General features: G+C 40.5%; 1 protein-coding gene across 4 annotated transcripts in view; it reads left to right on the forward strand.

Annotated features, from left to right (window-relative positions):
* The window catches only part of PLAGL1 (PLAG1 like zinc finger 1), a 49,755-nt gene extending 23,971 nt beyond the window's left edge, over positions 1-25,784 (forward strand). For 2 of the 4 annotated variants that reach the window (XM_064649271.1, XM_064649272.1), the window contains exons 3-8: positions 10,243-10,398; positions 11,432-11,544; positions 13,781-13,930; positions 17,191-17,310; positions 18,855-19,351; positions 19,716-25,784. In XM_064649271.1, the coding sequence (XP_064505341.1) occupies positions 10,243-10,398; positions 11,432-11,544; positions 13,781-13,930; positions 17,191-17,310; positions 18,855-19,351; positions 19,716-20,991 (2,312 nt within the window). In that variant the 3' untranslated portion in view covers positions 20,992-25,784. Of the gene's footprint in view, positions 1-6,248; positions 6,424-10,242; positions 10,399-11,431; positions 11,545-13,780; positions 13,931-17,190; positions 17,311-18,854; positions 19,352-19,715 lie in introns of those variants that run through there. The other 2 variants (XM_064649273.1, XM_064649274.1) reach the window with 2 other exon arrangements.
* Positions 25,785-25,813: the final 29 nt, after the last annotated feature.

Genomic DNA, 25,813 nt, shown 5'->3' on the forward strand with positions numbered 1-25,813 from the left:
GTATAATGGAAAAGAAAGTAGATGATTCATATGTGACACGGAAAGTGGCACTTGTTCTCTGTTACTTGGGCGATAAGACAAGGCAGAGTGTGTTATGTTTAATTTACTGGACTGGAAGGTGGTTAGCCAGATGTGTGGGGAGGTGCATAAGGATGTTCTGTTATCACAGTTTTCCATTTGCCTCTTCTAACTTGAAGGATCTTTACAAAATATTAATATCATTGTAACCTATTGGCAATGTTGAAGTGCAAGAAGTATAAAATACTTGATTTCCAACCAACAGAGCAAAATATACCAAGTACAGCGTGGGATATGTAATCATACACAGCTCAAACTAAATATATACGCTAAATGACTGGAGTTACACATATACATATCTGAGGAAGGGTGCATGTCCCCCAAGGTGATGCATTTACCATCCTTTGATCTTGTTCTTCGAGCTAGGAAGGTATGAAAACAGGAACAAATTCCTTGCAGTTTTGCATTGCAAGATTGCTTCTTAGATTCCAGCAATAGAGACTACTGTTACTTTTGTGTGTGTGACTTTTGGAAATAGTTAAAAGAAACTATAAATTAATCAGAAATATAGGAAAAGTGTTTGAATTTTATTTGATCTCAAACTGAGATGACTGTCAGCAGTAGAATAAATAGGGCTTTATGGAGATATTTATAATCTGAGTTTAGAAAGCTTCATCTGTAGGAAAAAGTCTGCGATTTTTTCTAAACCCACAAATTTTTGCAACTCTCATGCAGTTCTTCTGTAATAATCTATAATCATGTTCTTTGTATTTCTGTATTTCTATATTACTCTTAGAAAGCAGAGTGAAAGTTGTCCTTATGCCTGAGGAGAATAGTCATTGTAAGGAAAATGTGCTGTACTGCTGCCTACTCTGTTGTTATCCTTTCTTAGTCAGTCTGTTAAAGAAGCTCAGGTGGACCTAATTTCTTTAGTACAGTATCAGTCAAGACATTAGGTAATCATCTTGTGGTTCCCATTAACAGTCTTTAGTGTAGAAAAAATACAAATAAATGTTAGATCTTAGGAAAAAGAAAACAAGTAAATGGAAATGTAGATACGACGCTTGCATGCGTATTTTTTTCACAGAGATACATTTTTGTGTCTTTTTCCGCAGCAGAGCTTCCCAATGCCTATTTTTTTTTTAAAAAAAAATCACGCCTTAAAAGAGGAGAGTAATTTAACAGGGTCATTTTTTTTCCCAGAGGAACTGGGAATCAGGCATGCTTTTCGTGTTGGAAATGAGGCAGGGAATAACAGAAGTTGTTGGCAGTATCCTCTGTTATGAAGCGGATGCGTAATAAGAGCTAAAGCTGTTCTGCCAAGCTGTTAATGACCTTTCATTTACAAAAGCCAATGCTTTTAAAAGAAGATTCCTTCATTTCAGTATTTTAAATATATACATTAGGGTTCATTAGTAAAAAAAAATTTTTTTTCTCTTGGATGAGTTGGAATATCAGTAGGAAGTTTGGGTGGTTCACTGAGAAAGTTAACTGATTTTCCAGTTTTATTCAGGCATAGTTTCCACTGAATGTAATATGCATTGGAGTATTCTTTCAGGACAGACCCCAGGGTCACAGCTCCAACCAGGTTTATGTGTCCGTATATTCACTTCTCCCCATGGACTTCCTTCTTTCATAATGTGGCTACTTGCACATCAGTAGAGCTAAGTGCACAGACTAATACCTACAGAAGTGGGTCACATCATTTTTGCACTGCACTTTTATTCCCTGTAGCTGTGGCTTGCTTCATGTTATAACTGCCTCTAAAGACTTCAAGTTCTCCAGCCATGGGATGAGTACAATATCTCTTCGGTCTGTCATGCCAGGCTTCCTTGTTGCATCCTACAGTAAACTCATATCATATTTCCATCTCCAAAGCGTGTCTACCTGCCTGGTTCTTTCTTTTAGTAAACAGCTGGAAATATATCCCAGCTGCTAGTATCTTTGCTGGGAAAGTTCCCGCAAGTCTATGTTGAAAGTTGTGTCATCCGTGGAAAATCAAGAATCGATTTGGACTGGTTTCCTAAGGAGAGGTAGCTTTTGCCACCAAGCCTTCCACCAGTCTCCTCCACACAGCATCTGGACTTGGTGGGCAGTAACAACCAAGTTCAGTGATGGAGAGAGAGACCCAGTCTAAGGTTCCCTTTTAAGGGAATGTTGCAAGGGTTGGAAATATTTCAACTAATTAATACTAAGCTTTAGTCATTACAATTGCTGCACTTCATTTATCAGAATTGAAACCATGGTGTTGACCTGCCATCAATAAAACTGTCAACTGTATTAATGCACTTGATATAGTGTGTGTGTGTGTGTGTGTGTGGCTGCGTACATGTGTATTTATACATACATACATTTAGGAAGACGTATGTGCCTGGGTTTTTTTCCTGCTAGTAAAAAGATGGAAGATTCTGGTGTCTGTGTTAAATTGCCGCGATAGCATTTACATTCTCCACTAAAAGGTCTGACACTAAAATAAATCAACCAGCCTGTCAAAAATCTCCCCAAAAGGCCTCTTTGCTTGTGACCAATGAAAGCCTCTTCGGCTGTGGTAGGTCGAACCTGTGCTGTGGGAGATGTAGATTAGGGAGTCCAATATGTGGCTCAGGAGCCCCAGGGTGATTATAAGCAGTTTGAATATGACTCTCTTGATAGCTGGCTGTGTTTCTGTGAACAGGGGGTTTTAGTTTTGCTATCTGCAGTACAGAAGCGGCGTGGTTTGAGCAGTGCTAGGGAAGACCTAAAGCGAGATGAAGGTGTTGCAGCCAAGGAGCCACAGCCTTGCACCAGATCCGACTGCTGGAGAAGATGAGCAGAGTGCATCAGGAAGGCTTTGCTCTTAGGAGGCTCTTGCTGGGCATTTTGTAGGACCACGCTGTGCTGACTGAGGCTCTTTCTCGTAAAAATATTGTAGTTGTGTCTGCGAATTTGCTGTTAGCTTCCTTTCCTGTTTCTGGATCTAATTTTATATGACTTCAGACAGTGGAGGGAGAGGGAGAGAAGGGAAAAAAAACCCTGAAAAATCCAACTGTATTTTTGAATTTCTTTGTTTGAAATGTGTTCAGCATTTAGCAATGAGAGAAGTCTCTTTGTTTGTGCTGATTAGAAGCTATTAAATGTAAACTACAGGAGGTGATTTCACTTGAACTGTGGTGGTTATGTATATGGGTTCTGATAACAACCAAACCCCATGTGGTGTACTGGAAATGTGACACGTACGTTTTATACCAAGAAAAACGAGCAAAAGATTATTTTTTAAATTAGCTTTCAATCAATCAATGAATTTTTTGACCTCAGGTCATTTTTAGATGAATGAACCTACCAAGAACTTTGATAAATCAGTTGATCAAACTACAGTAAAGTTAAACATGATAAACACACTTACATACTTTCCCCGCTGTTTGGTTTGTTGGGGGGTTTTTTTGTGTGTTGTGGGTTTCTTGAGGGTTTTTTTCTCTAATTTTATAGAAAAGATTTGTAAGTTACTGCCCTTTCAGGTGTTCAAACAGTGGAGGTAACTTTTTTCCCTCCTAGCTGGGAAGTTTGTAAGATAAAGCAGAGCACAGAGTTACTTTTCCTGCACAGGCTTCATGGGAACCTGCTGAAACTGCTAAATTTCACAGCCCAGCTGTGATCCTTGAGGCTTCTCTAACTGTTTTGCTAAGATTTTCTAGACAGAAGGAGCACAGTAGCCTCATTGGGATTGGTGTGAAACTGACTTTTTGTGGGAAACTGGTTAAATTCATTCTGGCTATGCCTGTTGTAGTCCTTCGTGGCCACCAGGCAAAAAACTTAACTGTTCCCAGATGTGCTTGACTGTCATCATGATTACTCCCTATTAGGAACTAGTAATGAATCATTGTTGTTGTTATCTTCTATATGTTTGTATAACAAATAGTTTTGGAGTTCTGAAGATTTTACATGTTGGAACTTGTGTCTGCCAGAAAAATGCATTTGTGCTTTGTGTTAGAAGGTTTCTTTATAGTCAGATAAGTGCTGAGCCTCCCTTCTTAGAGGCATTCTTCCATAAGAACAGCTGTGCTGTCAAGATCGTACTGGTGTAAGGAAGAAGCAGATGCCTTGACAGATGATCTTCCACTGCTGGAAACCCAGGGATGTCCCCTCCCTCTGAATCTTCATTCTTCTGGGGAACAAAAACAGAGGCACGGGGAGGTTGGAGGTGAGATGAGGGAAAGCGTCACTGCAGATCAGTGGCTGGGTCAGGATGCCTGAGGGCTGGGTTCACCTGCAGTGCTGGGTCCCCGTTTTAGGGAATTAGCTCGACCTGCCAGCCTGACTGAATGTATGGGGTGGGGTGGCAGTAAGGCATGTTTGCTGTTCTCTTTCTCTGTTTCTGTCTCCAAATATAGTAACTCATTTTTAAAGTTTTACATTTTAGGAGCATGAGGTCATGTTCCATGAATATGTTTAATGTTAAGAATGATTTCTGGGATGTTTGCAAACCACCTACTGTTCTCCTTCCCGGGGAGAGGGGGCCCCAATGGGTGTAGGCATTTACGTGCAGGGTGCTGCTCACTCCTGCACAGGAGCAGGACTCCTCCTCCCCCTCCATCTGCATCTCAGGAGCTCCTGTCCACTCACCAGAAAGACCTGGGCATGGCAGTGACCAGCACAAGGCCTTGGTAAGGAGCTGATACTGCCCTAGCAGCACATCCACAGTGTCCCTGCTGGTGCCACCAGGCAGACTGCGAGGCTTCATGGTCTTCGTGTGTCAAAGGCGTGGGAACTCACTGCTTGAAATCTATAAAGTTTCCCTCTTAAGCACGTAAGAGTAAATCTCTTTTTTCCCCCCCTTCTTTTTGCAGGTGGAGTTGTTTTGGGTGCAGGGTTATGGAAAATGTAGTACCTGCTTCCCACTGTGTCAAGCACAAAAGTGCAAGTTTTCAGTCTTTGCTCGGGTGAGCAATTGTGATTGCAAAGTCAGCCTGGAGTGTGGTTTCTTGATTTGTTTTTTTTCTTTTTTCTCATGCAGAGCTGAGCAGTCGTACCTCTCTGTTAATGCAAGGTTTTGATATATGACATAGACGTGAAAAGTAGACATTGAAGAAATGTTTACCTATTTTGATGCTGGATTGGGGATCAGTTATTATAGTTAAAAAGTGAAGATTAGTCAGTAGAAAATTTAGCATGACATTCCGCATTATGGTAGTTATAGCAAGTTCTATTTTACTTTAATATAAATAGGATAAGTTATTAATTAAGAGCTTCATTTTGCACATCAAACTTAGGACACATAAGGCTTCTTTCATAAACATTTCTTTACAGTGGGAATTGTGTCAGTGGCCCACAATAATGGGAAAATAACTTGTGATTAACTATTTGCTAATTGAGTACTTTGACTTTTTTGCCAAATAAATTATACTGTAGAACAAGGCTTTTAAGCTTTTCCAGCACAGAGTGCTGCAGAACAAACCATAGGGCAGGAAACCCTCATGCACCACCTCACACACCTCTGGGTAAGAAGAACCAAGACTGGTATGTGCAAAGCATCTTGGACAGAAAACATCCAGATGGTATTTTTGCAGCGTTCCTCTATGTGAAAGCTGAACAAGGCTAATGGAGCAGTACAGTTTTACTCTGCGATAAATTACTGTTGTTTGCTATGCAAATCTTATGATTGTAATTAGTCTAGGATTTGGACTGTTATGTACACTGATCTTTGCTCCCTCTGCTCATGGGAGCTAATTCTAATGCTGCAAAACAGCACAGCAAATGTCAAGTGCTGCTCAGACGCCGATCGTTTCTTGCTCAAAGTGGACGTTCTAGAAGGAATGATTTACCTCTGCCTTCACAGGGAACATAATTGTACCGCAGGCATCTTGTGGGCCACTGAAGTGTTCAGGTACTGTAAAGTCTCTCTTGAAAATAGAGGTTGGAGAAAACGCAGGAAGGACGTCCTGATAGGCATCTAATTTTTAGCAAACTGGTTTTAAAAAGTGATGTTCTGCTGCTGATTGGTTAAGGAGCTGGTGGCATGTCTGAGCTATCATGACAGTGATTGTAGTTCCTAGTATGGTTATGTATAGCTCCTGTTATCTCTGCAGCAGACTCTGTGTAACCGCAGCCTGTGGCTCCTTGCCCACGCTAATGAGCTCTCCCCGAGGCCGGGCTTGTGCCTGTGGGGGTGGCACAGTACTCGACAGTGCTGCTGTTTTGGAAACCAGTTTGTTGACTGTGCTCAAGTCCAGCTTGCCCAAGCTACTGTGCCAGCTTGGCTACTGTTGGCTGCGGGAGCTTGTCCCTGTGCAGCGTGGCTGGCCCCAGAGCCGTCTGGAGGACGAGGCAGGCTGGTCACTGAGGCTGCCAGGCTGTATAGTCTGAAGCAAAGGAGAACTGTCACCTAGACCTGGACTGGGGGGAAGAACCAGCATGGTGAGGACGGTACAGGTGAGCCACATTCGCAGCCCATTCACCTCCTTGGGAACATGGCTACCACCGTTCGGTCAGCTCATGTGGTCGGAGTGCATCCTGCAGGCAGTGGGTCTCACTTTTCTGATGACCCAAAGAGCCAGGGAAAGCCGTGGCTGCTGCCAACCATGCCTCTCAATATCTGGGAGAAGTGGGAGCAGATTCAGGCACAGGGATACCAGGCTTGGGGTGTACAGATGTGCCCTTCTGTTAGCCCCTCCAGAGGCAGTTTGTAGGGGGTTAGCACCTTGTCCTTGTGATTAAGGTGGTGGCTGCACACCTGCAACTTGGTCAGAGTCTGCACCTGCACCCGTGCCAGGCTCTTCTGTATGCCTGTCTCTCCCCTGCTGCAGTGAAGTTCAGCAAAGTAAAAATCTTAACAGCTACAAGATTTGTTAGCTTGTGTAGTTGTTTCTCTAGATAGATAAAAAAGCATGATTTGGAAGTTTTTCAGAATCACTGCAAAGACACAGAAAGAATGAAGAAATACCCTCTAGGGGACAATATAGCACTGTTGTTCTAAAGGTATAGTAAATGACACGATCTGTTTTTTAACAGCTTGTAACTCCTGTGAATCTCATTTATTTCTTTTTGTTCCCTACTCATCTAAATCACAGCAAAGCAGAGGAATGGTGGCAGTTTTACTTTTTCTTGCATGCTTGCACATGACCTCGAGCCCATTAATTTTGTTTGTGTAAATACAGTTTAAGGGAGCAAGGAAACTGCAAAAGCATTGAGGTACTAAAGTGCCCAACAAAAAGCAGAAGAAATCTTCTTCACAGAAAATGATTTTTCTAACCAAGTGTATTTCATTTCTAGTGCTAATACAACAAAATGTGTGTTGTTTCCGTGACTGGATGCTCGATATTTCAAAACAGAGTGAGTTCTGAGGCTGTTGTTGAAAAAATGCAGTTTACTTAATTAGCCAAGGTAAAAAGGGGTATAAAATCTGTGTAAGCTTTGCAAACCAGTGCTGTGCTGCAGCTATATATACATTCCTTCACCATCAGTAATTTAGCACTGATATACAAAGGATCATGACTTGATCTGTAGTTATCTCTGAGGAAGATTGTGAACTTGACCATTTTGCACTGTTAGTTTTGGGAGAGAAATTACGAAGATCCCTGTTCCCCAGGGTAGTCCCTGAAGTTATTCTGTTTGTAGTGCTCCAGTCCTGTGGTTTTGGTACACCTGGCAATTTTTAGAGCGCAATAAATTCTGAGTCAGGGTACTAACATGTTGGTGTGGAGTCAGAAATACTGTGCAGTGAATGTAATACCAGTATGCCTCTTAAATAACTGAAGTAATCTAGTTATCTTCAGGTCCCATGTAAAAAAAACCATAGAAAATCTTAGAACAAGCCTTGGGCGGCTCTGGATATTTCAAGGCATTGTGCAGCTATGCCAGGTCCCAAGGTGCTTAAAAGCACTTCCAGCTCTGCAGCTAATTTCATTCAGGGCTTTGTCATGCTGCTTAGGTGTGCTACCTGGGGAGCCATCTGTGGGACTGCTAAGCTCAGTGGCATGCTCAACACCTCTTCTGATGCAAAGCAGTCCCTGATTTTAGAGGAGTGCCTCCCCAGTACCCACCTGTGTGAATCATTTCAGACCTTATGTCTTGGATCTGGAGGACTAAGGGGGTTAGCTAATGAATTACTGCTGAGTTTGGAGGCCGATTCAAAGAATACCCTTTTCCCCTGCTTTCCTTTTCCCGCCTACCTGTGAGCTGCCCACCCTGGGGCCTCTGCGGTGGGCACTGCCCCGGGGAGGCTGAGAGGTTTGCTCAGGAGCTTGGTAGTGATGAATCACAGAGGTATGGCATGGATTGATAAGGTCGTGTACTTTACGATTAGACACATCCTTCCTCTAACAGCAGTTCTTTGTCTCCATTTTGCTTTTGGTAATGTGTTTTGGCAGTTTGCATACAATGACTCTCCAAGCAGGAGCTGTTTGACTTGAGACAAAGTTACTATTATTCTAGGTAAGCTCAGGAAGCCCTCCTAATTTTGTTATCCTCAGAAGGGTGACTTCTGGAATCTATTTAAAAGCCAATTAAGTTAAATCACCAAGGAAATTGTTTTTTCTCGAAGCCTAGCTGTAAAGGACTTTCAGGTACACAAACCAGTGTATAACAAGAAAAATATGCTTTGCAGCTGTATTGTTGTTTTTTGTGCATTTTAAGTGAGGGCTGTAGAGGGGCATGTTCTTTATCTGTAGCACTTGCAAAAAAAGTAATGTATTTCAGCTACTCATAGTGCAGGCGTGCAGCCTGGGAGCCATGGCAAAAGACAACTTACACGGTCCCCAAATTACTGAAAAATACAGACTATTGTAGTGCCTGCAGCCTGACGAACACACAGGTCTACCTCCTCATTTAAAATTGATGGAGCACCCAAAGAACTGGCTAGGAACACTTCCAGCTTATTTGGGAGATTTTGGACTAGACTATCAAGGTGTGTAATTTAGTCAAGTGCCTACATCTGTTTACAAACAAAAACCTTTTTGAGCTACCCTTAATATGTAATGGCATTTATGATGCTAGTGTCCTTTCTCAAAGACATCTCCGATGTCTCCCCAGGCAAAGTCTCATGAGCTTTCTATGCTTCTCTTGACCTCTCCTTGATTACAAGCCCCTGTCTGTGGTGAAGCCTCACCTCTTCTGCCCCAGTCTCTGCTACAGTGTCCTGTGGCTCCCTTGGACTCTCTTGACTGTGCTGGCTCCCCTCCTCTGCTCTGTATTGTTGCTTACTGAATAGACTTGCTCAGCAGAGTTTTCATGAGGAAAACAAAATGAGGTAGTCATGGATGACCAATACCAGCTTTTCCTTTTAACTCAGTCGTAAAGCACTGTTGGCTTACTGTTTTGGTTTCTGCTGTCTATAAAAATGTTCTGTGTAAGAAGTCCCCTTTTTCCCATCGCCCTGCGTGACAGCAGTGCCAAGATGACCTTCTGCTGGAAAGTCTCATTGCTCAGTTGTGTCGCTGCTCAGTATGGGTTTCCCTGGCAACCAGTTTGAGCTGCGCTGAACCAAAAATATCTCACTGTGCTGGGGGAAAGTCAGTTTGCAGACATGTATTTTTCTTTAATGACTTCTCTGGATGGTACATGTGTTCAGCCTGCAGATGTCATTATTGGAACCAGCAACTGGGAGATGTGGTGTGCCCCTTTTCCTTACTCCCATAGGCAGCGAGGCCTGCAAGAAGGCTGCCCTTGTGCGATTGTCAACTGAGTTGTGACTGTAAGACCCATCATACTTATTTTTCATGGTACACTGTGGGTCTTGTCTTCTACTGAGAATGGTCTGTGCATCAGACACAAAGTCTTCCTTGAATTCCTTGGATCTGTGCAAATTACAGGATTACATAATCACAGAATGGGTAAGGTTGGAAGGGACTAACCTTGCCATGTTGTTACTAACAGCTTTGTCCTTCTCATTTCTGGTGCATTTCGTATATGCACCTTGATTTATAGGTGAGCACACAATGAGCTCCAGTTTTGCTGCCGTCTCAGTCTTCAGAGGCACAGTTTGTGACATCTCCAATTGAACACATGTATAAATCTTTGGAGGTCAGGACTCAGCAATTTGCACACAAGAGAATGCACAGACTGGAGGTGTTATTTCAAACCTTCCTAATTCAGTTCTTGCAGATAATCTTTTCACTAACTTATGTAGAACACTGGTGTGAAGAAAAGCATTAGTAATTCCAGATGTGTTCTCAAGGTGACAAAATTAGAGGAGATTAAATTTGAAAGTAGTATGCCATTTTTAGTAACAGGTTCCCTTTTCTGGATTTGTAGGGTGTGAGGATTGTGGTAGAAGCCTTGTAGGAGAATGCAAACTCCACGGACCACTCATCAGGGCTAAAGATAGGGTTATTCCCAGCCGAGCCCGTCTCACCCTACCTCACTACCTCACTTTGCGAGTGTTGGAGCTGCAAGCTGGAAACCAGCAGAGTAAGTATTTTAGCTCTTTTTCCCACATTTGAGAAAGAGGAGGCAAAATTACTAGCACTGGCTTGTTTTCATGAGGCATAATCATTGGGCATTAGCAGTATGAAGACTGCTTTATTTTCAGCTGGGCACAGCTAGAGCTCACAGTCAGCTACTGTTTTTTATGACTGATTTCTACTAACTTAGAAGCACAGACTGATGGCAGGACATTAGCCAGAACTGGTGTGACATTTAGCTGTGAGCAACCAGCTAGCTCTGTTCAGTCAATTCAAGTTTAATGAATGTTGAATTTGTATCTAATAGTAACAGCCATGCACTATTACTTTTTTTTTAACCCCAAGCATGTAAAACAGGAAAGAGTACTCAATAAAAAGAAAGAAACAAAATGGTAAATGATATCACTCATCCACCCCCTGCAAACGCAAAAGTTCACAGTGGGGTAATTTACATTTTGCAGCATCTTCAGTTCATACTTTGGAAAGACTGTTGTTTCCTTCTGAAGGCAAGGCAATTCAAATGCCCAGACTCGAACAAGGAAAAGATGTCCTTAGTGCACAAATTTTCCACAGGTACCTGTGTAAAAGTAGTCCTGCCTAGATTGCATTTCAGAAAGAGAATGACAAGGTGTCTGTTCTGCCACTCCATTGATATGAGTGTTGCAGAATAATGTTATGTTTTTATAGATCCTCTCCACTCATATCGGGAGAGAACAACCTCTCAGATTATGCCAACAAGGAGAGCACTATGATAACGTCAGTTTGTAGATTGAAGAGTAGCAACACAATTGTGTTGCATACTCAGTTTAATGTCCTGTCATGGACTTTAGGCACTTTTGCATTCAATGCAGTACCCATTTAAAAAAAAAATATCGGTACCTATTTACATCCTTTTTAGGTTCTTCACATTAGGGTTTACTTGTCTAGAAGAAGAATCTATGTGTTCTGCACTGTTTGTTTATCTCCATTTTCACAGCTGTAAATGTGTAGGAAATTGTGATGTCTATATTAATATTAGATTGGTCTCTCTTTGTTCACAGTCCTTGGTGTATTTGCAAAGAAAGTAATACAGAAGAGAACACAGTTTGGTCCTTATGTTGGTCAACTGTCTACAAAACTGACCTGCTATGATGAGAGCAGGCTAGTCCTGCAGGTAAAAACCCACTGACATTCTATGAAGTGCGTATATGTCTTTAGCAGTTCATGTGTATTTATGTATTTTAGTCAGTCAATTTGCCAACTGATCTAGTTAATTAACTGTGCTTTTGATCTGTAAGTATGAATGTAAATCACATTATTAGGCAATACAGCATAACCTGAAGTACCAATATGTTCCTGTATGTTGTGTTTTCTAGAATTTTGTTTTTCTGCTTTCTAGTTTTACCATTTTCAGAATGTTGGACTTCTCAGTCTAACAGCTCTTAATAAACTTTTCACAGAGCCTGGCTACTGAACTGTCTTCCCAGATAACACAAAAGGATTTGTGCTTTACACCCTGCCACTGGGAGGTTTGAGTTTGTGCACTGGATTAGAGATGATGGCAGAAATATGCACTAAGGCACTTGCTTAATAGGGAGGAACAGTGCAGGGATGGGGAAACATTTCTTAATAATGTGTTTATATTATATATAAACTTTGACACACAGTGCACTACTCAGTTTATGTAGTCAGATTGTTTTTTAGTGCTGGTACCATCTGTTGCTGCACACACAGATTCTAATCATCTCATCTGGACCATGACACTATTGTTCACACTTTATGCAGCAAAAATAGTGGCCTCACAGGACTGGCCTAGCTTAGACATGCACATCCTTTACCACAGGAATTCCTTGGGAGCGATAGCTGATTGTAATCCTCTAGGTTCCAGTCTTTGCATTTTGCTGCATGGGGCCATGCCTGAGCACACATCTTGTGTCATACAGCAAGTCCATGGTCAAGTCACAGCCTCTGTCAGGGCTTCCCAACAGGTCATGGTTCTTCCACAGTTTGTATTTCATATCAGGCCCTCTCACCCCCCAGTAGAGAGACACCGGCAGCAGCTGTCCTGTGACATGCTTTATGTCTTTGTACAAGCTTTCTCCAGAAGCTCAGGGCTAGAAAACAGTGTGTTGTGAAGAAAATACTTCCATAAATCTGTTTGAGAGCAAAAGTAATAGCTTCAGTAGTTGCTGTAAACTTCATTTGCTCATGGAAGTCATGGGAATGATCTGCCAGGAGAATAACACTGCCAGGAGAATAATCTGTGCAATTTTCATGGCATATTGTCACCAGAAAGGATTTGCTCTTCTCCATAACTAAGTTTCTTCAGTTTTTTTATGAGACACTTTAATTCTTACAAATGTAGAAAACGTACTTCTCTAACAATGGATGGATGAGCTAAGCACCCAGTTCCTTCCTCTTCACCAAGCCATTGTAAACCACACCCTATCCTCTATCACTCAGCACCGTTTGCTTAAAAGTATACAGTGATAAGCACAGCTCTGGCTGATGAATGGACTGTTTCTTCAGAAGAGGAGATTAGAGTCCCAGATTTCCTACATGACAGCAATAGCTGCCTTGACTTCTCCCTAGCATGAGTATGTGACCAAACTTGTCCAACAGGCAGGTGTTTTCATCGGAAACGTGATGCAGTTAGATAAAATAGTTCCCAGAAGCAATGGAAATGCAACTTTTTTTTGCAATTAATTACTCAGTTATATGGCTAGTAGAACAGATACATGCTGTGCTCACATCTGTTGTGCAGCTTCGTTGGTCAATGTTTGAGACACTATTGCAGAAAAGCAACTGTCTTGTTGGAAGACAATACTATTTCCCTCACAGAGGCATCTTCTTGGAAGGGAATCTGGGAAGAATGAAGTAAAGCAAAAAGAAAGAGATCTTTCTGGCACAGTTGTTCATTTGTATTTACTTTTGCTTGTTAAGGGGAAAAGGACAAGACTGTTAAAATGCCATTATATTGTATGTTACCTCTCTGAACTTATTACACAAGTTATACAATTGTTCCATGAAAAATGTAGCAGCACTGAAGTTTGAGATTATCAAGTACTCAGGAAGTAGATTAAGGCATAAAGCTTATCTTTCTACCTGCCTGCACTTAGTTCTTATAATATTATCTCTATATAACATAAAAATGATGAAATATAAACTGGAAGTACATACAAAGCCCTACAGTTATTTTAGTAGCAGGGTGCTCAGCAGGTATTCGTTCGTCACTTTCTTTTGCAGTTAGTATTCTTTAGGAGTGATCTATTTCAAAACAACTGCAATTTCAAAGGACATATGAGCAAGACAGGGTAAATAACTGATACCTGTGACTCCAAGTTAAAAAAACTAATGTGCTTCTATGCGGGACTTGGTTTTATCATGCTCATTCTTCCCCTTTGTTTCAGGTATTGAAAGATGGAGGGAAGTACTTTCTGGACACTCCCAATGAAGACTGTGGAAACTGGATGATGTTTGTCCGGCTAGCCCGGAACCAAGAAGAACAGACCCTTGTGGCTTATCAGCACTGTGGAGAAGTTTACTTCACAACAGTTAAGGTAGTTAAACTGACATTGCTTCACCTGTCATCCAAATGGAAATGTATAAGGAAGGTTCTGAAAGACCAACTCTTTTAAAGATGAAAGATTGATTATATTCTGCCAGCTGGATCTTTATTGCACACTACCTTTTATATCACTTAATCCGTTGTAAAGCAAGCAGTGTATGGGGTTTTTCAGTTAAGTTGGTGTGTACCTGCTGTTGTGGGTAGTGAAGAAACTGAGCAGAGGGAAACATAAAAATCTTTCCTGATGGTGGTGTTTAAACTGCATTTAGTAAAGTTTCTCAGTTTCAGATAGGTACATGGTAAGATTATCTAGCCTTGTTATATTTGACAGTTCTTCATTCTGGAAATAACAAACAAATTTCCTTTGCTTTATTACAGTTTTGGACATGTAGTGTTTTCTGAGCACATTACCATGTGCTCAGGAACAGGGTGTTAAGCAGAATCTTTATGTACTATTTTCGATGCTCATTAAATCCGAAGACTTAACTGAATAACTAAGCAATAACTTAGCACCATGCAATGTTGCCATGAAATGATCAGTTTATGTTAGAGATTCTGGACTGCATCTTTATCTGTGGAGAGAGAACAAAGTGGTCTCTATTTATAAATGACACTGGGACATACAGTCTTTTTAGTTGTTTTGTCCACTTTCTCAGGCAAAGTTTGTTTTAATCAGAAATAACTTTCTTGCATACTTGGGAAACTGAAGTCTATCTGTTGAACATAATGCTTGTGTATCATTGTGAACAACGTTAAAATGTGGAAAAAAAAAACGAGTGGATATTAGTCAAAAGAAGTTACTGTGGAATTAAAATCCAGCATTTCAATTTCATTTGGCACACATTTCTGTGCCATAGCAGTGTTTACTGTTGTTTCTCCATTTTTGTTTTTCCACCTGCTCACTAAGGAAAAATATTTACTGCACTGTGATGCTGAGAGAATAAGTTAATAGTGATAACATTTCACACCCTCAAAGTAATTTATAACAGTATGAAGAATATTTGGGGTTTGATTAATATTAAAATAATTATTAGGGGGATAAAAGAAAAATGTGAAGCAGTATATGCTATTCTGAGACATATTTAGGCTGTGTTTGAGATTCTCATGCAGTCCATACCATTTGAGATTTCAATATGATTTTAAGATTGCTTATAAGATTGACAGGATTACTAATACTATATTTGGGACGCATGAACTTTTCCGAGAAGTAGTTGTTATGAACTGGTAACTTACAATTTCCAGTATAATTTAAGTACTATTGAACCGGCTCTCTGCTGACTTCAGCAGAACCCTGCTTATTGGCATTAATGGAGAGTTGTATCCTATATACTCACTTAGGGCTGACTATGAAGATATTTTCTTAAGATATTTGTAATGAAGTATGTTAAGTTGGGGACAGGATCGGCTCCTTTCTCCACTGTTTTTACAAAAAAAAAATAGGATTTTGGTGACATGAAACTATAACTACTAAAGCATACATGTAAGTGACATACTAACAGTACCATTAGCTGCCTTGTTGACCTAATGGCTGCAGCCTTTACTTTTAAAAGGTATACATTGTGAGAAAGTAAAAGTCATCCATGGTTGTTGTTTGATCCCAGGATAGTTTCACATGGGCACTGTAGTAGTTTTCTTTTATTCTCACAGATGGCACAGAATAAAAGACAACTTGTAGTGGATTTGGATACTGATGTTTAATGTCAGTTTTACTGAGATTAGAGCTCTTACCTTACTTGACAATTTCACACACTGATGCACTTGCCCTCCAAAGTCACATTGACCAGGTCTCAACTTCCCGCACGGAAGATAGTTGCTGGTCCTGTAATTTTGGGCGGAAGGTCATGACAGTGTCATGCTGCGCAGTTGTTTGTGGGTACCAGTCTCAGGTGTCACTGGCCGAGGTCGTAGGACATCCTCAGACATTTGTACCTCTGAAGCTCCCCACAGCTTGGTTTTCTCCATCGAAATAGACTATGTGGAGGAGCACAGTGCATGATCAGCCTCGTAGTTAATGGCTCTGCCTCATGTCCTTAGTTGAGTGGAAAATTCAGCATGTACCATTTCTGTTTAGGCCAGGTGTTATCAAAACGCACAACCAACCCATACTGACTGTAGTTAGCAAGCAGGCTTGTGCTTGGGAGTCCAAAAATTCAGTTTTCAACATTATACACAAAATTATCCCTCACCTCTCAGCATTCACAATCTAAATTGTCTTTACCATGCTTATCCCACACTGATGTTATAAAATAAGTGCATTTTATGATGTCACATTTTGTAGATTAAGACTCAGCTGCTCTCCTCTTGGGCTAGTTTTTTTTTCAGTGACACAAGTTTAGCTTAGTTAAAATAAAACTACAAACTGCAGTGCAGTTTGGCTCTACCCCTGTAGCAGCAGTGTTGGGTTTTATTATAGATGAAGAAAATTGTGTACAGGGTCAGGGAGTCATATAAATCATGACCCCAAAGTTTAGTTTTCTCCTTTGCTTTTAAAGAACTAACAGATCTTTAGCCAGTGAGTGTAATCACTCCTCTCTTTTATTTGCTGTTCTATTGACTGAAAGTATTTGTCAGAAGAGGTCATAGTCCAGTCCAAGGAAAGATTTGGGCAAGCATGACTGGATGGGAGACTGCAGATTATGGGCTCCCTTAATCCTGTTGGGGGAAGGCTTCAGTGGAAGGAGGGGAGAGTTACAATAAAGCACACGCTTAGTGAGCCTGACACATCAGAGCCAGCACATGGAAACATGCCAATTTGAGTGGCAGTCCACATATTGATCGGCTCTGCACCCATGCTCAGTGTGACATATCCAGCTTGGCATCTAAGCTGTTGTGTGTTCATGATGGGTTTTTCCTTTGTCTGTACCCTGCAGTTAAGTGTTGTGTCCAGTGGGCTTCCAGACATCAAGGAATGGGCATGGGATATTGCTTGGAAAGACTGCTGGATATCTGAACATCACAGACAAATACATCTCACTGAGCAAAGGTCATGAGGATTGAGGCATCCCTCCTTCTATTGCCCCTACCCCCCAAATCTCTGCACAATTCTGCTTTTAGGAACAGAAAGTGTTAAGCCCTAGTGGGTAAAAATGCTCAAAAAGTGCTTGAATCTTGAAACTAAGTTACCAATAATTTAGACAGAGTCAAAGAGTGCAGTTTGGGTAAGGACAACAACTGGCACACCCAATTTTCCATATTATTTGGTTTGGGAAAATAGGCACAAGTAAATATGTGCTATATTTTTTCCATTCACAGCCAATTGAACCCCACACAGAACTGAAAGTATGGTATGCTGCCGATTATGCCAAGTTTATGGAAGCTTCCGCAGTCTTCATTAAAGAAGAATCAGATGTCTGTCCTTTGCCTCCAGTAGCAGTAAGTACCCCTAATCTGCATTCAGGCCATCACTATACATAGTAAATTATAGTTTATTTACATGCTTTCTCTGTTTATGTAACTCTGGTCATGCAAGGTTAGACTATGGAGTAGTTGGCTAACACAAAGCCAAGAGCAGTTTTAACCAAACAACTACTCAGAGAAAGGCTGCTCTTCCTCTCCTATGTTTGTAATCCAATGGAGCCATTAGATGTAGTCAGAAATAAGAGACACCGCTCGATGTATTGGGAAGACTAAACACTGGCACTAATTCATGCATAACCAAGCAGTCCAGCCTCAGACTTCTTTCACCATTTCCCCTTGTTATGCTCTGACCAATTGGTCAGATTATCCACTGATTATTTCAGTCTTTCCTGTGCAACAACCCTTCTCTTCTAATCCCAATACCTTCCCCTCTGATAGCAGAAGTCCTTAAACTGATAGGAAAAACTTGTTAAGTGTTGAAAACATGGCTGTGAAAATTGATAGAAGGAAATGTGAAACAGGGAATACAAATGAACTGGGAATTCATTCTTCAAGAAGGCATATGAGGCCTTCAGAGTGTGCCCCAAAGGAAGGTGTGAGAGAGCCATAGCATCAGATACGAGTAACAGAGAGGAGGGCTCAGTCTGGAAATAAAGATGGAGTGGACACAGCCTTACCATGCTCTCCAGAGCAAGCTAGCCCAGGAGCAAGGGAAAGTAAAGTCAGTTTATGAGAAGCTTACATAAAAGGTAGACACAGCTGAGGAAGTACATTGTCATGTATTAATTGGAAGTACATTTCATCAGCAATTGGAGTTTTTTTGTATTTGTTTTTCATTAGAAATTTTATAATGTCAGTATTTAAAGTGAATTCAACTGAATCCAATAGAGCTCTTATTTCCACAGAAATAATACTTCCAAATAATATACTGTATAAAAAAACCCCAAAAACCAGAAATAATTTAATACCTCTAATTCAGGATAGGCTTGAGATCCCTAAAACCAAAATGTTTCTTATTCGGTTAATGAAAATCTAATGCCAAATGTCAAGCTAAGTGAGGAAGCCTCTCCTGGAGACATTGACCATTGCTGTCTGGTAAAGCATGGAATCCGTCCAAAACACAGGGAAATCCTGTATGGCTAAACTACATTAGTGTGCAGAAAATCAGACATTTTTGTGAGGTTGCAATAGCAGATAAATTATGTCAGTCTAAAGTACAATTTTCAGCTTCCTTTATAAGTAATTTCATAAATGCAACAAATGTAGAGACTTTGAAATTCAGTAAGTGCAGATAAACAAAGATGAAGGACTTAGGACTGTTACAGTAAATGCTAAACAAAACCATGTAAATCAGTATTTAGCCAACCTTTTTTTTCCTTCGAGTTTGTATTCTTAGAGAGAATCTATTGTCAGTTGAACACCTGTGTGGTAGTACATAGAAGTAACTATTGCCAAAGACAGTAATGGATATGGGAAAGCCCAGGCGAAGATCGGTGAGAAGAATATGACCTTTCCTTAGAATGGCCAATAAGAAAGAACTGTTTCTATTCTCATTGCAGAAAGAGCCTGTAGACCCTTGGATATGCTCCAGTTGTGGAAGCACTTTTGCAACTTTTGCTCTGCTGGAATCTCACCAGTGCATCCATAAAGACCGAGTCCTTCCTACGAGGTTCAGACCACCAAATAAATTGGGACCTGTAAAAGCAAAAAGCAAACTCAAAGGGAAACTGAGAGGAGCGTCATTAGGCAAAAGCATTACTCAGTGCTTTGGGACCATTTCCTGTTCCTCTGCTGCGAAGTTTAGCTGTGCCAGCTCAGGAAGCACTTGTGATGCTCTTGTGAGGTTTATACCTAAATGGAGAAATGGTCGGTCTTCACTGCTGAAGGGAAAAGAAGTGAAGCAGCCAGACAGTTACCCTTGCCGACTCTGTGGGAAGATATTTGATTCCTTTGACAAGCTCACGGTCCACACTTACACGCACAAAGGGGAGCGCCCCTACAAGTGTTCACAGCACGGATGCACAAAAGCCTTCATTTCCAAATATAAACTGCTCAGGTACAGCTCTGAAGGCATTCCTTTTCTGCTGGATGTGAGGGGTGTTCTAGTGACAGTTAATCCCTGAGTTCCAGGTTTTATTATTCTTGTTTGGGTAGAATTGGAGAAAACTAGTCTCCCTTAATTGTGGTGGCTACTCAAAAAGACTGTGTTGAGCAGTTTTAACCTACTCTATGATTGATGATTAAAAACTTTCCCCCCCAAAAAAATTTTAGGGTTTTACTAATAACCTGGGAACTTGAAAAAAGGCCTTCCTTCAAGGATGCCGGTGTTTTCAAGTCTTGAATCTGCGAGAGTAAATGTACTAGAATAAATGTAAACACAAATAACTTTTTTGTGTGTGTGTTCTGTTTTTTTGTCCTAGGCACTCTGCTACTCATTCTCCACAGAAATCTCACCAATGTGGCTACTGTGAAAAGACCTTTCACAGGAAAGACCATCTAAAGAATCACCTTCAGACTCATGACCCTAACAAGATGGCCTTCAAGTGTGAAGAGTGTGGCAAGAAGTACAACACCAAGCTAGGCTATAAGAGACACTTGGCTCTTCACGCTGCCACCAGTGGGGACCTTACCTGTAGGGTATGTGCCCAAGAGTTTGGCGGTACTGAGGTTCTGTTGGAACATCTCAAAAGTCATGCAGGGAAACCAGCTGGCAATATGAAGGAAAAGAAACATAAATGTGACCACTGTGAGCGTCACTTCTATACCCGCAAAGATGTGCGGCGTCACATGGTGGTTCACACAGGCTGTAAAGACTTTCTGTGTCAGTTTTGTGCCCAAAGGTTTGGGCGGAAGGACCACTTGACACGCCATACCAGGAAGACTCATCCACAGGAACTGCTAAAGAGCAGGTTGCAGAACAGTGACTCAGTGGGTCTCCTTGACCAGCTTTTTTCATACAGACTGAAGGAAGATGCCAGCATGCTGTCCCCTCTTCCTGAAAGGGTCCCTGTGCAGAATGATATTGTGAATAGTTCAGAATCAGAGGAATACAACTGTTCACATCTTCATTCCCAACCAAGCTTACAAACTGCTCTTCCTCTTGAACCTTCTCCTCACTTGCAAAGGATGGGCTGTGCAGACAGCCTTCCAGCTGTCCATCCCACACCATGTTCAACAGCCGTCCCTACCAACCTGAACCTTCATCAGCCTAATAAATATGACCTTAGTTCTACCTCACTTGCAGCAGGATCCCTCAAGAATCTACCAATAAAAGTGGATGTTAAAGGTTACAATGTACATCTTCTCGAGGACCTGCCGTTACCAGAACCTCAGTCTCTTCACAAAATCAGTATGGAAGAAGCTTCCTCAGGGCCTGTAGGGGATACTAACAAGTACCCAGTGCACAAAGAGACAGAGGCAGCAACTGAAACTACAAGTCTGCCTTTCATGGATCTCACTCATGTGATGAGTTTCTGGCAGCTCCCACCAGGGGACAACCAGAACACTATTGGGGACTTCACAATGGCATTTGGCCCAGAGGAACCATCACACAGGCTGAATGGCCTTGGCCAACAGCAAGGTCTTCAGCTAGCAACTGGTGGGATGGCCCTAAACCAGCTGCATCATTTTCCTCGCTCCTTTCCATCCACTACAAATTCTGTAACCTTGCCTCATTTTCACCATGCCTTCAAGTAACTATCACCCTGTGTGGGGTTTTTTCCCTTTTTTTTTTTTTTTTTTTTTAAGACTGTGCTTCTTACTTAAATCTGTTAGGATGGGGTGGTTTTGGTTTTGTTTTGTTTTTAAGAAAAACTGCTCCAAATGTTTTCAAAGCACATTATGAACATGGTAGTTAAATTCAGGATGTTAATAAATAAGAAGCTCTATTTTTCATACTACTATTAGTTTTTTAGCATATGACAACAGTAGAACTAACATATTTCCCTCAGCTCCCTCTATATTTTTGTTGTTACCTTTCATGCAAACAACTGAATAAATATCTTCAACAATAGAAAAGTATCACAACAGGCACAATAAAACTGTGGCTGCTGCAGTAGCAGAAATAAGGTTAGGGTGAATGGGAAGAAGGGGGAAATCACAGAAAAATCATTTTAATGAGCCATAAATCACAGCAAATTTGTACACATGGCAAATGTAACAAACAGATTATCAACATCACATAGATTTCTGTTAAGCACTTAATTAATGAAGTTTATTAATCTTTAATTTAAATCAGAATCATTCCAAGAGTAAATCTTACCTCCTTGTTTCACTTTTTTCAAATGAAGATCATCACTATTATGATTATGTTTAACTAGATTTTATTTTCTGACATGCAGTTCAGCTGTGTGCATCTCATGCCTTTTCCCTTGGGCTGGAGGTAACTATCACTTCTGAACGACTATGTAAGAACTGCTATCTTGTATATGTGCAGTTTTCAGAATGGAAAGTGAATTGTCTCAAAGGTTATAACAAAACTTTACTTTTCATTTAGAGCCGGATCTGCCAAGGTATCAGGCACTGCTTTCTCTCTCTCTCTAGTAAAGCACTTAAACATTTGCTTAAACTTAAGCATTTTCTTCCACAGGGTCAACAGCTTGATTAATTTAACATTTAATAAAATATAATGCTTCCTACCTAAGAAGCCTTTATTCACCTTTTGTTGATAAAAATGGCCTTTCTTTAGTCTGGAAAATGATTATTAATTGTAACCATCTGAAACGTGGGCTTTCAGAAAGCAAACCCTGGCCCAGGGGTGCCTGCACCCAAGCAGGACCTCTCTGGGGCCAGGGGCATGTCCACGCACATCAGGGCTGTGGTGGTGAGCTGACACTGGGCCAGGGTCAAAAACAGGGTCAGAACCTGCCTCACAAGTGTCACCTGAAATTAGCGGGTGTGATAACAGTTCAGGCCATTTTAATCATGGGATTTTCCCTCAGTAGCACTGGGACAGCTACAGTTGGACTTCCAGCCTTTGTTTCTTCCAAACCAGAACCATGGGGACTTCCGTTTTGTTTCCTAGGGTAAATTGTCCATGAATATTTCCAGTTGACAGTTTGTTGGTGTGACAGTCCTAGCACCTGCTGCATGAATGAGCAGAAATTGCAAAAACCACATTTCCTGATAGATGACATTATTAAAAAAAAAACCAAACCAAAACCAACAATCAGACTCTTCACAATTCGGTTTCTTACCTAAACCATAGTTAAAAAAAAATAATCCTGGCATTAGTGGATGATGCAGTGAGTAATGGATTCTGTTGCTGCTAAAACAGACACAAAATTTCTGAATCTGAGTAAATTCTCAAACCCCAAGAGCTACTCTCTCATTAAATCCAAAAAGAGTTCATAGTACCTAATGATCATTACAAATGTAGCATGAAACATTCATGTTCTCTTCTCCCTCATTAATCACAGGAATATTTTCAGACAGGTTCAAATAAAAAGTAGTTTTTAAGTTATTTCTGGTTTGGTGTTACTGAGCTACAATGACATTGTACAACTTCAATGATCTAATATTCTTAGAAGTTTATTGGTACTTGGATTAAGGAAAGGTTGTATTATTACAGTTCATGCAAGAATATGTTCTGCAGATACAATGCTGAGGGGTGTTTTTTGTTACGAAAATTTTTGGCATCAGGCAAACCAAAAGGAATCTTAAGATCATTCTTGTAATGACAACAGCAAGACGAAGAGCAGGCGCTGCATAGTCACACCCAGTTAAGAGTTATTTAAATTATGAGTTCCAGAACAGAGAAAAAGTTGTAATCAATGTTACATGCATATTCTACAGCTAGGCTCTTATTTTCCTCTGAACTTGGAAAGGTCTGTTTATATTCACTTACTGCATTGTTTTCCTTGTTTGTGCAAACTGTATTCACTTGTCTTCATCCAAACTTCTGTATGTACCTGTAAAAAAAAAAAAAACAACAACTAAACCACAACAAAAAAAACTACTCAATTTTGTAGTGTTGCCTGATCATATACACATTTTGTCATTTTGATTTGTGCTTTTGTAAGAGGTGTAAATAATTACTGAAGTCCTTGTCCTTGAATTAAAATGTGATGTTAAGAAGGAATCATTATGCAAACACTGAGCTAAAGTGGCACCCGCGTTCTTTCTGCTGTCTTTCAGCACTCTGTAGCAGAGTGCCTGAGCTCTGAGCTGTCAGAAGAGGTGCTGCTGCCTGAACTCAGCCTCTTCTGAAATACAGAATGATAAGCAGCTGTCACCAATGCATATCTAGCTATGGGTTAAAGACCAAGTCTCATTCAAATAAAATGAAAATTACCACTTTTGATGCATTTTAAAATGCTTAACAAAACATACAATGATGGTGTTGGCAAGTAAAACAGAGAAACAAACCTTAAATGTGTAGTACTGCAGCTTTAACCTGTCAGCCCATTCAAGTTTCTTTTTCCAGATTCTTGACATCATAAATGTCGTGAAAGCTGAGCATGTCCCATCACAAAGGAAGGCAAGCTATTTCAAAAAGTTATATTTTAAATAAAATTGTTTTAAAATTCTCACAGCTGAAGAGATACCCCCAAGTCATCTAATACTGTAAGTAGGGCTGGACTTTCTCACCACTTTTGCTAGGGGGACCTCTGTGACCATTTTTGAGAGGCCTCCAGTAGTTGAAGCTGAAGAATACTTTGTTTCTAGGCAAACAAATATTTTGGGCTCAGTAGACCAGCCTGCTGTGGGCTTGAATATCACATTGCTTAAAGAGCAGTAGTTTCATTTTGGCAGGGGGCAGTGCCAAGAGAAAGGTGTGGAGACAGCAGCAAGCTCACCTGGGCTTACCTGTGGTGTCTGAGGGGATGGGGCTGCAGCAGGCGGGCAGGCAGGTCTGACTTCAGGCAGTGACAGGGGAGAAGGCAGCAAGAGCTACAGGACATCTCTCTGGTGGCACTACCTTTGGCTCATGCAGGGCTGTGACAGTGGCAGTGTGAGGAGAGGCAACCTCACGTACACTAGGGGTACAGTGGAGGAAAGCAGCAGCCCAAGCAGTGTCCAATCCTCCCTCCTCTCTGGCACAGCCAATTTCTCCTCTAAATATGAGAGGAGAATCCAAGAGCAGAGAGCTGGCATGGAGAAGGTAAGGTAGACCATGGAATACCAGCTAAGAGATGAAACAGAAAGATCTGGGAGATCTTAGGACATTTTACCTCCCATCCTAATAGAGATAAAAATACTTTTTTATCTAAACTCTGCTTGAAAATCTGTAGAAGCAGAGCAGTATGTGGTGATAAAACAGAATTACTACAATCAAATGATACTAACAAATAACAAAATTTAGTAAACATTTGGTGTCATACGAAAACGTGTACTCATTTTATGAAAGAAAAAAAGGCATGTAAACCTGCTGAAATAATGTCAAGAAGCTAAAATTATACTACATTGAACAAAAGACTGCACCCTCTATGTAAACACAAGTAGTTTTATTGCTAAGTTCCATCCTCTATCAGAAACGATGTTAATTTCTTTTTCCTTCTATTTTATTTACCAGCTTTTTCTCTTGGGACTTTCCATTTTCTTAATCAATGAGCTGCTGTTAATTCCAGAGAATTTTGCACTGCCGGTCTGAACTATGATGTTACATTCCATAAATTAATGATTGGTTCATTTCTTGCTAATGGAATTTTTAAAATTCTGTTCTTCAGTACACCGTTCCTGCCCTTATATTTTTTGTAAGATACTAGAAACTAAGCTGTGAAATCAAACACTTTTGTACTCAGACAGAAAATAATTAGGGGACACACACAACAACAAATACAGTAAAACTTGCTCTAACTTTTGAGGATTCATTTATTTTTTTTTAAAGAAAGCAACTGTGGTAACATTGCACAGGATAGTGGGGAATGTGTTTGGGTTTTTTTTCCCCTCTTCTTTCTGGATTTTAAGAAAGGCTAAGCAGCACTGCTTTAGTATATTGTGGATAATGTCATGCCTGCTGTTTCTAAGAGTCTAGCATAGGACTTATGTTTGCTTCAGTATCATCCTTTCTGTATTTATCTAATTATTATTGGCTAAAGCCTAAGTAGAGTTTAATTAAACTCTGTAAAGTCTGATATTTCCTATTGTTGTGTCCAACTACTTTTAATCTTTGTTTACTTTTGAAGTATTTAATAGGTAAGAAAATTCCTTATGGATTTTAATGGAAAGCCTTAATGAAAATTATTAAGCTAAAAAAACCCTACATGTTGCCTCATTGAAAATTTGTGCAAGGTGATCCAAGGCTGACAGTGGATCAAGTGGCCAAAAAAATAAGGGTAGGCCTCCACAATATTTCTGTCTTATTAATCAATTTCTAGAAGCAGTTTAAGTGTTTAATGCAAGAATGAGGTTTGGGTTTAGTCTGAACTTGAAGTGCTTTGAAAAAGATGCACAGTATACACCACCATTTATCACATATCAATCACTATCATTAATCATTTTATTGTTTACTGAAAGATTCTATTAAATATTTACATGAAATTCCAGAATGTTCACTTGTCTTGTTCAATATATCAAA

Source organism: Pseudopipra pipra, chromosome 3 (assembly GCF_036250125.1).
Source record: "Pseudopipra pipra isolate bDixPip1 chromosome 3, bDixPip1.hap1, whole genome shotgun sequence".
In the NCBI taxonomy this organism is placed as follows: domain Eukaryota; kingdom Metazoa; phylum Chordata; class Aves; order Passeriformes; family Pipridae; genus Pseudopipra; species Pseudopipra pipra.